Source organism: Ixodes scapularis, unplaced genomic scaffold (genome assembly GCF_016920785.2).
Source record: "Ixodes scapularis isolate PalLabHiFi unplaced genomic scaffold, ASM1692078v2 PGA_scaffold9__187_contigs__length_104089568, whole genome shotgun sequence".
Lineage (NCBI taxonomy): Eukaryota > Metazoa > Arthropoda > Arachnida > Ixodida > Ixodidae > Ixodes > Ixodes scapularis.
Window position 1 is genome coordinate 64,966,997 of NW_024609884.1, and position 13,463 is coordinate 64,980,459.

The 13,463-nt window shown below is 49.7% G+C and overlaps 1 protein-coding gene across 1 annotated transcript in view; it reads left to right on the forward strand.

Moving 5' to 3' along the window:
- LOC8036695 (transcription factor collier) overlaps positions 1–13,160 on the forward strand; it is a 181,847-nt gene extending 168,687 nt beyond the window's left edge. Inside the window, exons 12-15 of the mRNA XM_042287107.1 lie at positions 7,171–7,259; positions 7,320–7,494; positions 7,558–7,740; positions 13,051–13,160. Coding sequence (XP_042143041.1) covers positions 7,171–7,259; positions 7,320–7,494; positions 7,558–7,740; positions 13,051–13,160 — 557 coding nt within the window. The remainder of the gene's footprint in view (positions 1–7,170; positions 7,260–7,319; positions 7,495–7,557; positions 7,741–13,050) is intronic.
- The last annotated feature ends 303 nt before the right edge of the window (positions 13,161–13,463 follow it).

A 13,463-nucleotide genomic window follows, 5' to 3' on the forward strand; every position in this document is an offset into this window, starting at 1 on the left:
CTGCATATGATCCCCAACGAGGGAAATTATCTACGTTCAAAAGGTGGGGGACGCGTCTCCCAAAGTTAGAAGATGTCACGGCGTTATGATCTATCGCGCCTCCAATTTTTATATATACCCCCGTCGGAGCCAGCAGCAATATACGTCTACATTGCTCAAGTTGACCGGCCACAAAAAATACTCATTTTCGCCGTTCAGGTTTCGAAGTCAAGTTCAATGCAGAGAGGTTCTGCGTGAATCTGCGATGAAGATTTTCTTCAGTTTGTCCGCATTCGTCTCCGTGCTACCGGCTAGAACCATTTGGCTAAGTTTAAGTAGTATCTCTCTGTCTGTCAAATATACTTTTATTCAACAGTTCACCCAATAGCTAGTCAACTAAGCTCATATTTCAACACGAAGAATATACTAATGTCGCTTTAGTGGGACATAGTACGTCAAAATGACTTCTCGATTGCTACTAAAACCTGGATTGAAATACGAGTATCAGCCGCTTAGTGGGGTGCCAACGGGTTAACATGCTCCTTGGCTCAAGAAGCGCTTGCTTAATTTTCGTAATTTTCCTACAGCCTGTGTTGTTGACCGAGCGGACTACTGGAGCTGTTTCTTAAACGCAGATAGGCACGAAAGCTCGATTTCGCAGGCAGATAAGTCGCATAGTCGAGGCATGCGAGTTAGCTGAAAATTACTCTTGGTGGAACAATTCTGTAGCCATCACCGCTTTCCTTGATGTTAGAAACTGATTAGAGTCTACTACCGTATCTCAGGAGCCCATAGTTTCGGTTTTGAACAAAATTTCCGAAACGAAAGTTTGACATGAAGAACAAAAAAAAAAAAAGAAAAGAAAACACCGGGAAAACAAAACTATGCTCTGCAAGTTTATGTGCACCGGCTACACTTAACCGTCTCAGTTGAAATACCTATAAAGTTGGGCATTAAACAAAAGAAAATCTGTTAAATCGAATGCGCCACCCGTTCAGGCGGCCCGGCCGAGCGAGGCGAACTGGACCCAGCCAGCGCATGTTTGTTTGGTGGTGGCGCCCCCTATAGGTCGCTGGAGTCGCGGATAGTCATCTTGATTTTCATTCTTCTCCATGCTTTGCAAAACCCTGTACTAAAATCCGTAGACAAAGTGTAACCGTTAGCTCACCAATACAACGAGTTTGCGATGCTGGGCAGTTTTGAGTGCACGCTGACCCTTACCACCGAATTCAGAAACCTCACTCAAACTACACTCAAACTGAAGGGCCCCTCCACTTCCTCGAGGAAGGCGCGAAGGCCGGCGCTGGCCAATCGCGACGGCGGATCCGTCCTCACGATTGGCCAGCGCCGGCCCTCGCGCCTTCCTCGAGGAAGTGGAGGGGCCCTTCCGTTTGAGTTTAGTTTGAGTGAGGTTTCTGAATTCGGCGGTTAGAGCCTAGTCCTTAAACTTAGATTACTTTCGTTCACAGCAATGACAGAATCACTCGGAAGCTCGTGCGGTGTGCGTTCACTCTGCACCGCGTTGCGACCAATAGTCAAAGAGCCACTAGCATTTTATTTGTTTATAGTTGCAAACGACTGGAAGTGATCCTTAGGAACCTTCCTAAAACTTCTAGGCATACAAATGCCAAATTTGTAAAAAAAAAAAAAAAAGATAATGTATATTTGCAAAAGTTCATACTTACATTTTCCGGCCGAGTCTATTACGTAGATGGAAAAACGTTGTGCTCGTCGCCCTTTTAGATGACTTCAAACCGAAAATGGCGTGTCTTTTTTTTCCTCTCATCGATCAATGGAATCACGAGCGTTCGCGTCTGCCAATCGGCCAATCGAGCACCTGCTTTGATATGCGCTTGTCACGCGTTTTTTCTCCGCTTGCACGCAACGCAAAAACGAGCTCATGTTCACTGTCCCATCTAGCAAACACTGCTTGTTCCCTGCGCGACTGCGAGTTCAAGTTACACCTTGGCTACCCAAGTAAGCCCGATGATTAGGATGATGACAATGATTGGCGGCTGTGGCTCGGCATATGCAATGGCCGGAGGAGCGCAACGCGCGCCGGCAACCTCGGACGCCATGATGTAACCATGGTCTTCGAGATCCTTGGCTCGCAAAGCTCTCCTTCGGCCGTTCCATTCGCCGACAGAAACTGACAGAGAAAACAAAAATGGCTCCCGTCTGTTTCCGCCGTGAGGTACCGCTGCGTTTTAAGCCACAGCCGGAAATCATTACCATCATCATAATCGTCGGGTAAGCTTAGATAGCAATCCGGATAGTAAAAACCCTTTCGTTTGTCCGAATTATACACGTTGCTTCTCACCACAACACACATTACTCTTTTAAGAAAGCGATAAGGTGAAATCCGAGCGTTATATTTTTAAAATTGGGAAAGGTGTATAATGACCGCACACCTGGTTGTGTTTCGACGAACGACGCGTCCAATCATTATGGAGTTTTAGTAGATCGTTCGGATACCCTCGCTACCCCCGATTCGATGCATGAGCAAAGGGCGGCGGGGGAGTATCGGGTATTGTTATCGGAGTCATCGGAGCGTTCTACTAAAACTCTCTATTATGATTAAATATTAGAGGCGAGTCAATAGCGGTTCTCAGTGAAGTTTCTGACCACAAAATGCCATTTGCTTTGTGAGACTAAACAGGAGAAACGTCATGCTCATTAATTATTCCCTCGCAAATCGCGTCACTGGGTAGGAGGTAAGGGGGATTCCTTGTTCTCGTCGTTCGCGTAGGACATTAAAATTACATCATTTCTTTCGTGATACCTTTGTTTGTTCAAGTGCACTCATCGTCTTCGTTCTGTCGTTTGTCGCGTGTCTCTCAAGTGCTCCTGAGACGCCGTCTCGACATGGTTTTGCTATAGGCAGGGCTTTTCTATTGGCCGGGCTTTGACGGCTTTGGTCCTTTTGCCGCAGTGGAATTTTCTGCGATAAGCTCTCCTACTGCTTACTGCTGATCATGGCCGGCTTGCTCTGAGCAAAAGAAAGCACTGCCAGAGTCAGCGCACTAGCGGAGCGGCACTTGAATCGCGTCTCAACGCGCTTGCGCGTCCCAGCTTTCGCAGTGTTAACCAAAATACGAGCTCCATGCCGTATGCACACACTCAACCTTTTAGAATAGACCACCGTGGAATAGATAGATCTTACTGAGCGTTCGACTTATGCGTGACGCCGCCATAGCTTTAGTTCACTTGAGCCACGGGAGGCAAACGGCTGCGCATGAGAGCTCGTGCTGTCTCGTGCTCTACACGTGCAGAGAGTGCGGTTGTCGCACGTGCAAAAAGACTAAAGTTCCCTCGATGCATTGCGGCAGCGGTGACGTAGTTAAACTGGCTGGCGAGATCGGTCTATTAGATGCTGCCTCTGAAGGAACACCGCCTGGCGAAGCTTTAGAGAAGCTGTGCAATAACGCTCGTCCTTTTGGGCAAATGGGCGTTTCGAGGGGCAGGAGGAGAGCTCTGCACGCTGAGAATCTCGGAGGCCATGATATGGCGTAACTGGTGCTTAAAGTGGCCACAAATGTCACATGGTCAGCAATACATTTTTAGATGTGTATAGTAATAAATGACGCACCATTTTCTTAATTACGTCGAGAAATAGCATGCTTAGCGGTTAAAGTAAAACTAGGAAACTCTTTTCTTTCTTTCTTTTTTTCACGACTTTTTCATAGATTTAACATCTTTCTTGAGAAAAAATAATAGCAGGTGCTATACAAGGCGCGAATTTTCGCCGTCTTATGGCAAATTCCATCTCCATTAATTAACAGAGAAGGCTTAGCTGGTTGTGTTGCGATCCGCTGGGGGGAATTCAGCTTATTATTCAGAACACTGTCCTAGGCGAAAGCGACAGCAAAATATATGGGTGTTCAATTTGATCATTGGCAGCCCAAATATCTGTTACTCGAACGGTGCGGCAAAGAAAGAAAAGAAGCTCGGTAAAACGAGACAGAAAATTCCCACCCGTGGCCTTTTCAGTGCGAAAGTTAAGGATGTTAGAGGAAGACGCGGCGCAGTTCATAGCGAGACCACAGCCGCCGCGACGTTACGCGGAGTCGACCGCTTCCCAAGATGAATGGGGGATTGTCGGAAGTGACCAGTGCGACAGTGAAGGCTCCCAACGATGATCGATTTGCCGCTCCGGTAATGGCAAAATGAGGTTCCACGGGCTTCTTCAAGGGCTTCTTCAAGGGGGCTGACGCGATTGATGACCGAGCCGCAACCTTGCACTTAGAATCTAAAAAGGTTGAATCCACTTGACCACGTGGAAGGAAACCTGGATGGAGTGCTGTCGTGGCAGGCTACTTCACCCCACCCTCTCCAACAGTGACCGATTGGGCCGCCATGTTCTCCGCGAAACACTCGCCGAGACTTCACCACAGACAGACAAAGAGGCTATTCTTTGCAATTTCTTCGGGTTTCTTCGAGTGATTTATTCGCACTTTGGCAACCGGCTGCACCAACCTCCTGAAAGTGTCAGACAAAATGATATTTTAAACAATAAGTGATGATCCAATCGATCAGGTTTCTGGTGGCAACGCACAACTGGTGGAGCTGTCGCTTTAGATCGTTATTATCCTTCACTTTATTTCATATCAAAGCAGTGTTATTGTACACACTATATACAGACAAGACGTGAAGATCTCAACCTTGACGAGGCCTCTCATCTGTACAACAACGGCATACAAAACTCAAAAATAACGGAAAGGAAGATAACTCTGCGTTGGACGAGAGTACCATGGAATAATATCTAGCCGAAGCAGTTTTATATTTGAGGAAACACACTAAAATCGTCTTCATTTTACCTTCACGACCTCGAAGCGGCAAAAAATTATTTTCGAAGTACCGCTCAAGGCCCTCCTCCTCGGAGCGTGACGTCACAAAAGGAGTTTTGGGAATCTCCGCTCTCGCGCATCTTCAGCGCCTATCAAAGCTATGCACGCGCGCTCTTGCTATATTCTTAAAAAGGGAAGAGAAGAACGTCATGACTGGTGCCAGTGCGGGGTATACCTGGCAAGCTTGCGATTGCACGCGCGACCCTCGAGCGACACGCGCTTGGCGGCCGAAAGGTCCTCTTATGATGTCACCACTGGTCGAAGCTTTTCGTGTCTTTTTCTGTCGCGGTGTAGCTTTAATGACAAACTCTATACCCCATTTCACCTTATGTTGTGCCGCATCGAAGGCTAGAAGCGCAAGCTCATAGCGTTGGCAGCTGCTCTTAGTGCACGAGAGCTTGTGCCGCCGAGGTGTGCCATAGAGCAAGGAGCTCGCGCTTGTAGCCTTTCCTGCGGTACAACACAAGGTGAAGCAGAGTATAGCGCTTTCTTTCAATCTCTCCTTCGCAAATTTTGATGACGTAACGTGGGGATCGCAGTACACCCCAATGACGATATTTGAATGTGGCTCATAGATTGGACCCGAGCATTGCGTGAGCATTCGATCTGTGTTCGTGATAATCAATAGCTCGACAAGCATTCGGGCAGTGGCCCGTGTCGAATCGTTGCAATGACGACGATAGCCGAACCAAAATGCCCGAGTCCCACTAGAGCGACAAACAAAAGCAACCGGCGCGGACAAGCCTCCAACACATGCAGCATGCTCACTATGGTACCTTTGGGAGGCGTTTAGTCGTTCGGTGTTCGTGAAGTAAGTACGAGTGATTGCAAGCCTGTCAAAGATACCCTCGCGTGCATCATGTTCGTGTTTGGGCAAAGCCTATATTCTACAAAGCCTATCAAATCGCAAATGAATCTGGTTTGAAGCTTGCCGCTGTTATTTGTTTCTGTTTGTCGCTCTAGTGCGACTCGGGCATAACAATGTCTGGAACGCAGCGCGTGTCCTGTGCTTTGCCAACCCCAGCGCGTGGCTATGATCAACATTGGTGGCATTATAGGTAGTCTACACCATTCCAATCGTCAGCCCAGCGTGCGATCTCCTCAGCCCAGCACGCGCATTTCCGTCGCTTCGGAAAGCGAGCAAATCACGCACTATACGTACGAACACTGAAAATGGAAGCGGTCAGGAGCCCTTTTTTAGAAAGGTCTATTTACTGGACGCCATATTTGAGGGCGTTGTTTAGAGCGTATGCTTAGAACGAACTCACATTAAAAACTTCTAAGACCGGCAATCTTCATGGTGCGAAATACACGTTGCAAAAGAACTGTGGAAACTCGCCGTCAGCACGCGCTCAGCAGTCGCGCACACAGCTATGGCCGCCAGTGAATATGATTTAGTCCAGGTCACGTTGCCGCTTGTTCTGGCGGCGAGTAGACCAATCTCACTAAGTGTTCGGCGCATGCGTGACGCCGTCATAACTTTAGTTCACGAGAGGCAGACAGCCGTGCGTGCGAGGGCTCGTGCCGTCTTGTGCTCCACAAGCGCAGAGCTCCAGTAAGGTTATTGGACGTGCAGAAAGACTACCTTCGATGCATTGCGGCAGCGGTGGCGTAGTCAAACTGGCTGGAGACATTGGTCTGTTCAGAGAGTGAACGCTGCTCATTTTTCTATAATTTTTTCAGCGACTTCTATTGCGTGTGGTGAAAAACCAACGCGTGTTTCACAAGTCATTAACGTCAGGGAGTCGTTTTAAGCGGTATTTGCGCAAAGTAGGAAAATATTTGCATGGACCCTTTAGGTTGTAATATAAAAAAGAGGAAAAAGACGGCGCTCGCTTGTTTGTGCTATTGGTGTCCCTCTCTGCTCACGTTCTGGCGGGTTAGTTCTTTGCGGGATTTGTAATTTGACTTTTCATGTCATTCAGGCTTTCAATGTTATACTTGCTATAGACCGATCTTACCAGCCAGTTTCTTTACACCGCCGCTACCAACATGCATCCTGGAAACTTTAGTCTTTCTGCACGCACGACCCCACTGCAGGTCATAACACGGCACGAACTGTCTCGTGAACTGGCGCCTGTCGAGAAGAAATAAAACAGTGTTTCTCCTGATCTAAAGTTATGGCGGCGTCACACGTGTGTGGAACGCTTACCGAGGTCGGTTTATTTGTTGCTAGAAATGACACAGGCTGTTAGGTCTTCTTACTGCCACTGCTGCGATGAAAGTGAAAGATTCGTTCCCGCATAACATGTCTGGGTTCTTTTTTAATCGTCCAACCGTACTGCGCGGCTCGCGGCTCGAGTCCGGGGCTCGAAATCTCCTGACCCCAGCCCATTGCACGCAGCCCTGAACGAGCCGACGATCGACTACGGGTTCCAGAGATTGGCCAAGCTGATTCCCCGGCACCCGGGCGACCCGGAGAAATTACCCAAGGTACGTTCGGGCGCCTTCCCTGCCCATTGGACGTTGACGAGAGATTCCCAACCCACGCAGGAGATCATCCTGAAGCGGGCGGCGGACCTCGCCGAGGCCTTGTACAGTATGCCTCGGCAGAACCAGCTGGCGTTGCAGGGTCCGCGGTCTCCGGTGCTCAATAGCGGCTCGGCCGGCTTCAACGCGTACGCTGCCGCGGGTCAGCTGGCCGTCAACGTGCAGGAGAACGGCGCCGGTGAGTGGAGCGGCGGTCGCGTTGCCCGCGTGCCGGGCTGACGGGGCTCCCTGCTGCTTGCAGAGTATGGCCGCTCACAGAGCAGCAGCGTGTCCCCGCGGGGCTACGGCTCGAACGCCTCCACGCCGCACAGCAGCAACGGCGCCACTGTGGGGCCGTACGCCGGCGGCGCCGCCGCGAACGCCACGTACGCCAGTGTCGCCGGGGCCGTGCCTTCTTCCCCGGGACTCTTCAATGGTTCGTGTCGCTTGCTGCCAGCTCGCGTTCGCGTAGCTCTCACTCGGTCGCTTCGGGTCCGGCCGGAGCCTGCTCGGCCGCAGGGACTGGAGCTTGCAGCCGTCTCATTGGATCGCGAGAGGGTGCACTATCACGAAACGCGGAGTTAGTCCTAGCCTGCACGGGAGAACGTCTAAACAAACTTGGGGCTGCCTCAAATTAGCAGCCGAGGTTTTGTTAAATTCGGCTCCAACCCTGCATGAAGTCCCCAAGTTGTTCCTTTCCAGGTGCACTATCGCAGCGAATAGAAAAATGAGCGCTGTGGAATGTGGCGCTGTGTCCTGCCAGGGATATCAACCAAACGCCATTCAAAGCATGACGCCGACCAAATCTGCCAGGCTCCCTATGTCGTTTCCCCGCTACGCGTGAATTTCGAGTACGACGTTTTTTTCTGGCACCCTCTCGTGGCACTAATGGCACGGTGCGCCGCGCTCAGTCACATCCACCTTTCTAGTAGCCTAGGTTAGGCGCACAATAGTCGTTCATAGCTTGAGAATGGCGGGGATGTCGTTCAGTGACTCCTTTGTCCAATTTGAGCGACAAACAGCCACAACCCCCGCCGACCAACATCAAGCTTGTGCTGCATGCATGGCAGGTTTGGCAGGCTTGAAATCACTCGTACTAACTTCACGAAGACCGAGAGATTGTAAGCCTACCAAAAATACATCCAGGCAACGTTACTATACTCCGTACGCCCTTAAGCTGAGACTAGAAGCTCCACCTTCAGCGCGAGCTTTCTGCCCTTGCTAACACAACTGTGAACGCGCAGGCACGCGCAACCAAAGCACTGCGGAAACCACCGAGCTCGCGCTGAAGGCGGAGCTTCTAGTCAGCTTAAGGGTGAACGGAGCATACATGGCTTGCATGAGACGTCACTCGCGGCCATACCAGTATTTTATGCGCCGCGAGCGTTCGGTTCGCCCTGTTAGTTTCACGCCGCGAAAGTTGTTGTTCCAAGAAACCAGGAAGTAGAAATTGCCGTCAGTACCCAGCAATGGTGACGCTTGCAGGCTATGTGTAGATTAACTCAGTTACAGAACTACCCATTGACGCTGCTTGCAAGAGCAGTAACCCCCCCCCCCCCCCTTCCCCCCTCTCCCCGCACGGCTCGCCTCCCGTCGTTCGACTCGCTATAATTTTGGAGTGACCTCAGTTGTGGAACTCCCGCGGAGAGGTACCCCCTCCGCGGGAGTTCCACAACTGAGGTAGTCTAATAACGTTGCGTCCAGTGCATGCTGTATGTGCTTGATGTTGGTCGATGTCGGTTGTGGCTGTTTGTCCCTTAAGTGAGACTGCGGCATAAAGCATCTTTCCACAAAGAGTTTTGTTAACACGCTAAGCTTCGTTATACCCCAACCCAAAACCACAGTGAATGCTACAAGCGCGATCATGTAGCTTTTGAACACTTGTTGGCTCTTCGAACTGCACTGGTGCGGGAGCACTTCCTACAGCTATCAGCTGACTTCCAGAGCATTCAGTGTTGTCCAGGCGGTTAAGACAAAACAAGACGGAGCGATCCAGGTTAAGACAAAAGATAAGAAGCAGCAATTTCTTCTTGTAGGCAGGACAACTGCAAGGCTTTTTTTGTTCTAGAGTCTAGTCCGAGATCGCGCATCCCGTTGTAAGCATATGCAGGAAGCTCCGAGGTCGCCCGACGCGTCCCGCGGGGGCCGTGTGGGGACCGCTCTCGCGTAGCTGGCAATGGTCTCGGGCAGTTTGCCCATGACGCGTTTTGTTGAGAGTCCCGGATGGAATGCCTCGACAGCTGGCGCGCGGAGGTGCACGGTCCGCGATTGCATGAACACGTGTACCCTCGCGCTCCGGCCGCAGGTGCAGGCATCAGAGAGCGGCCCCCTCTCGCGGTGCCTTCGGCGCGCGTTCGGGTGGCACTGGTCTGGCCGTTGTCGCCTAGTGTGCTGGTTCGGAAAGGTTCTGTGTTGTGCGGAGTGAAATACGGGACCGACTGTGAGGCCATTTATGCTCTAGCGTACAAACCGATCATTGGCCGCTGCTACGCTTTTTCGCTTCTGTCTTGGATGGCGAAGAAATCAAGTATGGGAATGCTGCATACAGTTGATATCAAGCTCAATTCACGATCGCCTTAGTGATATCACTCTTCGTTTATTAAGTCCCAGTTGAAAAATGTAAGTTATATAACTTGGGTCCTTTTTTTTTCTCTCGGTAGAAGTTATCATAACAAGATGCCATTAGACTCGAGCCTAGTTTGACAACCTTCCAGGTTGCAATGCTTTCAAGAGCGCAAGGAGATTCGCACTGGACACCGCGACGTATAACGTAGGCCGTGCGTGAAACATAATCCCATCAACAATTATGAGTGGCAACTATGTTCCTGGTTGTGCACACTACACACCAAACCTTTTTACACTCTTAAGGTCATACATTAGCTTGTCCCGGACCAACACCCTCTTCGGATGGTGACGAACGCGCTAAAATAGCGTTAAGGCGATCTTAGCATCATTTTGGGGTTGTTCTTTTCGCTCAATGAGTTTTAATGTAACACGCTCCATATACATTGAGGCATGCGCAGAAACCATAAATACAGATGAGATAAGCACGCCCAATATCTAATTATCGCTGACTGCTCCACCACCTTATGTACTCGACAATTGAACCATACTAATTCGCAGGGGACTATCTCCGCCATTATGCATGTTACAAGTATCGTGGTTTGTTCTGGTCAATATTTCACAGGGCGCATAATATCTCGAAGATCAAGGGATGTATCTCCGAGTCAGAAGCATTGGCAAAGCAATAATTATTCGAATTAGTCGCCAAACAAGCTCCGATAAGCTCTGTTTGAAGCCGGGGTAAGGCCCCTTCGCCGCAGTGCACCACAGCAGCATCCTTCTCCACCCCCGTCTTACACCCTTCACAAACGGGAGAGTGGTCCCTGCAACAGTGCCCTATTTTATGATTAAAGGGAAACTGGAGCGATTTTGTACTTCAGGAAAAACACGTAGATCGTCATCATTTGGCCTTCAGGATCACAAATATCGAGATTATTTTTTTTAAAATTAAATTTGGGGCATGGATGCTGCACAAAGTTATTTTCGAAGTACCTCTGATGGCCCCTTCCTTCCCAGAGCGTGACGCCATATCAGGAGTTTTCGGAATCTATGCTCTTCCGCATCTTCAGAACCTATCAAAAATATACGCACGCGAACTCTTCCTTTTTTTTTCAAAAAACGTCAGAAAAAGACGTCACAACTGGTGTCAGTGCGGGGGAATATACACCATTCCTATATTTACAAGTCCATAGCCCAGCGTGCGATCTTCCTCAGCCCAGCACACGCATGTTCGCCCCTTTGGTAAGCGAGCAAATCACGCGCCATACGCACGAACATTTAAAATGGAACTGGACAGGAGCAGTTTTCTGGAAAGGTCTATAGACCATTCCAGAAACGGGCTTCTAGTTGGTGCCATTTACAGAGCTCGTGCGTACGCCGCGTGTTTCGCTCGCTTTCCGAAGCAATGACCATGCGCGGGCTCGGCTGTGATTCGCCCACGCTGGCCTCGGAATGTGGTAAACATTGGAACGGTGTATACCTGACAAGCTTGCGCTGACCACAACAGCGACACGCGCTTGACGGCTTAAAGGTTCTAGGGCGTCGTCACGACTGGTTGGAAGTTTTTCGTGTTCTCTAGCATTTTGTTACATCTTCGGAGAAAACGAACGTGATATTCAGATTCACGAGATAAAAATACGCCAAAATTCACCTCTAGCTTGTTTCTCTTTTTTTGAGGAGCTCTTTAGTTTTTCTTTAAAGAGTTCGTGGTGTAGTCTCTTAATACGATAGTACACTCTTTCTAATTGTGAAATAGGCTGCTGTTGGAGAAGCCACCTTTTCTTTCTCCAATGTGTGGACAAACTGTTGTTATGGTGTAGGGCGGCCAGGGGACGAAATAAGGGTGAAAGGTGTAAAATTCCCGAGTGCTAATTTTAAAGGACAGGCCAAAGTATCAAATCAGAAGCGAACAGAACCGAAAACCGGAACCGAAACTGAACCGAACCTAAATCGTAGCAGCCATCTTAAACCTGAAGCGGAACTGCACCGGAAAAAGATATTGTCGATAACCTGTTCAAAACGGTTCAGACCAATCTTTTTCTTTTCTTCTCTCCTTTTTATTAATATCAATATTTGAGAATACCAATAATTAGCAGCTGTGTTTCGAGCTATCGATCAAATCTTAACATGCAGAAGTGCAGTGTACGAGAAATAGTGGAATTTTACGGGGTATTATTATTGGCACTCTGAATACTCACGTGACGTCACGTGTTATGTGATAACATGCGACGCGGTCACGTGACGTCACGGTGTTAATTCATAGTGTCAAGTGGCATGACGTCACGCAGCTTAGTGTCACGGGACACAATGACGTCATGTGACCTGACGTCACGCGACGTCCCAACTTGACTTGTCCCAAGACTTTCTTGACATTCAAGAAGTAATAATGGCTTTAACTTGCGCCGTTATATATTGTAGAACATATGTCGTGAAATATGCTTCACGATGCATATGGCAACGATCGCATTCCGCGATTTTATGCACCGCATAAATCCTTTCTATTAAGAGCACAAGTAAAATTTATATTTTAAGACTGCGACAGTAGATTGTTGCAATAACTGGTATTTTAGCTGAGTAGTCTTATTTTGTGACAATCTTTGTATTCAGTTAAACCATGTGACTGAGGTAAACAACTTGAAGTATGGTCGCACAAACGTGACTTTTTTTTTTAATCTTAACCTAGTTGTTTTACACTGCTGCGTCTAAATAAACTAACTCGATTTCTTGTTTTTGTTACTTGAAAATGAAACTGGATTGTACAACGATAGAAAACTACTCGTCACGGCGAAAGCGGCGCGTATTGTCAAAACAATTCGGAAAATATATCCAAAGTTCAGCGGCTCAAACCGGTTCGAAACGGTTCGAACCACTCTGAACCGCTTCCGACCGTTATTTTTGTCTCCGCAGCTTAACCGGAACTGAACTGAAAGCTGTGAACCCGAACCCGAACCGAACCAAACCGAAGCGAAACGAACCGACCTGACCCGACCCGACTCGAACCGATAACCATTTCGGGTCGACATTCTTCTCTTTAGACAGGTACCGCAACTGTGTGTGAAAATTCCTTCGAAACCGATGGCCCCATCGGCAAAAGGCATCGCTCTGTCGGTTGCTCGCCGAGTGTTGGTCGATTGCGTGGGCGGCCGGTGCCCCCCTGGCTGCGGGCCTTGACCCCTGGCTTCTCTCCCCGCAGGCATGGGCGGCATCGTGCCGTCCCACTTCGCGGCCATGAACCCGTTCGCCCTGCCCACGTGCAACGGCCAGTCGTACGGGGGCTCCATCGTCACGTCCGGCGGCAAGTGACGCCGCGGATGAGGCGCCGGCGGCCCAGCGCCTTCTGCCGCGAGGACTCTGCGCGTGCCCGCGCAAGGGCCGGCCGCGTGGTCGGCGTGTGGCCCGGAGGGCCCTTGTACAGCCTGTGACATTGCAGCCTTTTTTTACGGTCGCCGTGGCCCCTGTGAATAGTTCCAAACCCGTCGGTGAAGTGTGGACAGAGGACCCTGTACATAGTAGTGTTAGGCGCCCCAGCGACGCAGCTCATCATCCGGCTCCCAGAGTGTGCCGCGCTGCGTGCCTCCCCCGCGCACGCGGGCGGCTGGGGAGGCG